This window comes from Bison bison, unplaced genomic scaffold (assembly GCF_000754665.1).
Source record: "Bison bison bison isolate TAMUID 2011002044 unplaced genomic scaffold, Bison_UMD1.0 scf7180017864057, whole genome shotgun sequence".
NCBI lineage: Eukaryota > Metazoa > Chordata > Mammalia > Artiodactyla > Bovidae > Bison > Bison bison.
Genome location: NW_011494629.1, coordinates 2750949 through 2753933, shown reverse-complemented (window position 1 = coordinate 2753933; position 2985 = coordinate 2750949). Strand labels below are relative to the sequence as shown.

The 2985-nt window shown below is 50.1% G+C and overlaps 1 protein-coding gene across 1 annotated transcript in view; it reads left to right on the top strand.

Annotated features, from left to right (window-relative positions):
• The first annotated feature begins 221 nt into the window (after positions 1 to 221).
• Positions 222 to 2985, top strand: part of WNK2 (WNK lysine deficient protein kinase 2) — a 151298-nt gene continuing 148534 nt past the window's right edge. Inside the window, exon 1 of the mRNA XM_010836061.1 lies at positions 222 to 296. Within this exon, the coding sequence (XP_010834363.1) occupies positions 222 to 296 (75 nt within the window). The remainder of the gene's footprint in view (positions 297 to 2985) is intronic.

The window sequence follows — 2985 nt, the reverse complement described above, 5'->3', positions numbered from 1 at the left end:
TCCCTATTTCATGATCCATGCAGGTCTCTAGAGCCATGCGGACCCTCTCTTTCTTTACAAACCAAAGTCAGTCCTGCTCTGAGACACGAAAAGAGGGCTCGTTCAGTGGGTCTCAGGTGGTGGACACAAGCATCATCTCTTTCGTGCAACCAGGAGTTTTGCCACACTCCATCTACTTCCATCAGAGACTGAGAATGAAGGGCAGGCTGTGACCAAGGATGATGGTTGGGGTGAATGTGCTGCTTCAGCTGCGGAGTTTACCACAACTCCTGCTGAGGTTGAAGGCTGGTCTGAAGGTGTGCAGGTGCCCTCTGCGCCCACCTAGTAGTTCCCACTGAGATGATCTGCTCTCCCACAGCTCAGGCCACTGAATGGGTAGGAATGATCATTGAATGGTCTTAGCTGTTCTTCTTCAGACTCTTAACCATAAAATGGAAATAAACTATTTCTAAAAGTTGAATCCATTAAAAAAAAAGCCTGGGGTCAGGAACTGAGCTGTGCAGTTTGGGGGTGGTCCCTGATGGGAGACTGAGGGCTGACAGCATCTCCCACACCTGGAGGCAGGCTCACTTCACAGCAGGGTCATAGGGAGAGGATTTCAAACACTTGCACATTCAGGATATCTGAGGGCTAAAGCCGTGTTCTCTGGACTGAACCAACAAGGATATATAATGTAGCATCTGGCATGAGCCAAGCTGAGTAAAGTTAAATAAATTTAAGTAACTCACTGCATAGGGGAAAAAGGTTTGAATCGTTATTCAGTTATTTGATGCAAGCCTGATGAGCATCTCCTGAGTGGCAAGATGTGCCTGCTACGGGTGGTGCAGTGGAAGTCATACTTGTTGTTGTTTAGTTGCCAAGCCATGTCCAACTCTCTGTGACCCCATGAACTGTAGTACACCAGGCTTCCCTTCCCTTCCTGGAGTTGTTGATAGACAGGGAAGCCTGGCGGGCTGCAGTCCATGGGTCGCAGAGAGTGAGCGCTCATGACTGAGCGACTGAACTGAACTGAGGCTTACCTGTCCTTCACTATCTCCCTGAATTTGCTCAAATTCATGTCTGTTGAGTCAATGGTGCCATCTGCATCTGCATATGCTGAATGGAAGAAGCCAGTCACAAAGCACTGTCGTATGATTCGATTTCTATGTGATGGAGCTGTTATTTAGTTGCTAAGTCATGTCTGACTTTTTTGCGGCCCCATGGACTGTAGCTCATCAGGCTCCTCTCTCCATGGGATCTTCCAGGCAAGAATACTGCAGTGGGTTGCCATTTCTGTCTCCAAGGGATCTTCCTGATCCAGGGATGGAACTTGCATCTCTGGCATTGGCAGGCAGATTCTTTACCACTGAGCCACTAGGAAAGCTCATATGTGATGTTATGAATTAACAAATCTATAGAGATAGAAAGTAGATCACTGCTAGCCTGGGACTGAGAGAGGGGTAATGTGGAGTGACTGCTAATGGGCATGGGTTTCTTTTGGAAGTGATAAAAATGTTCTGTAATTAGACAGTGGTGATGGTCACACAACTCTGTGAATATAGTAAAAATCACTGACATGTACACTCTAAAAGAGTGAATTTCATGGTAACTAAATTATATCCTAATAAAGTTGTTATTTAAAAAAATCAACACATATTTTCAAATTTGGGAGTAAAAGAAATGTTATATCATTATAAAAGAAGAAAACAATGCGTTATAGAACTGCTCGACCCCCACTGGATGGGGAGACTTCCCCAAGGAGCCAAAGCACGCCCCACCATTTGCCCTCAGTTGCCGGAGGCTCCAGGGCCTTGGAGCTCAAGCTTGGGAGTCCCATATACCCCGACTCCATCTCCCTGTCCTAGCAAACTTCCTTCAGTCCCTGAGAAGTTTGCCCTGCCCCCATCACCCCAACTCTGCTCTCCTGACACAGTCCCCCCTTTTGCCCCATCCCCTTTATGGGACCTGGCTCTCCACTATTCCACCTGTGCCTGAGGTGGACCCCACACAGTCTTCAAGTGAGGGACCACCTCCCCATGCAGTAGCCTGTGGGGGGCACTCAGGGAAGTGGCCTGGCTGCACTGGGTCTGACCACTGGACTGACCCCAGGCTGTCTGAGCCCACTTAAAGGCAGGTCCACCCTCAAAAGTACCTGTTGACTGGGCTCCCTGGGGGCAAGCCCAGACCCTGACCCTCCTATCAGTGGGCTGTGCTGGGAACTGGTTGGAGCAGAAGCAGAGGGTAGGCCTTGTCTCCATTCCTCCCTGCTTCTGTAAGCATTTGTTGGACACCAGCTGTGCATTAACCATTATGTTCATCTCATGGATGAGCAAACTGCAGCCTGTCCACTAGCTGCTTAGCTGTGTACTCATGGGTCATGGGTTAGCAGAGAGAGTGAGCTCCCTGTCACGAGAGTCAGGCAAGCAGGGCTGCCCAAAAGTACTCCTAAGGGCGCAGAAAGCAAGCACAGGGCACTCGGTCAGGGACAGGTTCTCTTCGATTCCCCAGCATTTAGGTTGCCCCTTCGATGTGTGGGGATACTTGCTGCCATATTATGTACATTTGTCAGGTGTGGGTGGGCAGCGGTCTGCCAGCGATTACATGAATTGTCTGTCATCTCCTCCATCACCGGGCAGACATGATGCCCACATGCCACCAGCATGTCCTAGGGTGCACGGAGGAAGCCAGACTGACTTACATGCGTATGTCTGGAATATGCTTAGCTTCATCTGTTGATAGGCCTGGGCTCGTCCGTCACGGACAAGCTTGAAACGGATAGGCTTGTAATTCAGGATGTCTTCCTAGACTGACTGAATCTTGATGAAATCGGCAGCCTTTCCAAAAGGCGGACAAACTAGGATGGTCAAGCCATTTCTGCAAGGGGGATAATAACAGACCATTCGCGGCCAGCAGTCCGGTGGGGCATTCCAAAGATCCTCAGAGGCCAGCAGCGCCCCCTGGAGGGGGAACAAGAGGGCCGCAGCGGGCCTGCGCGGCCCCGGGGCT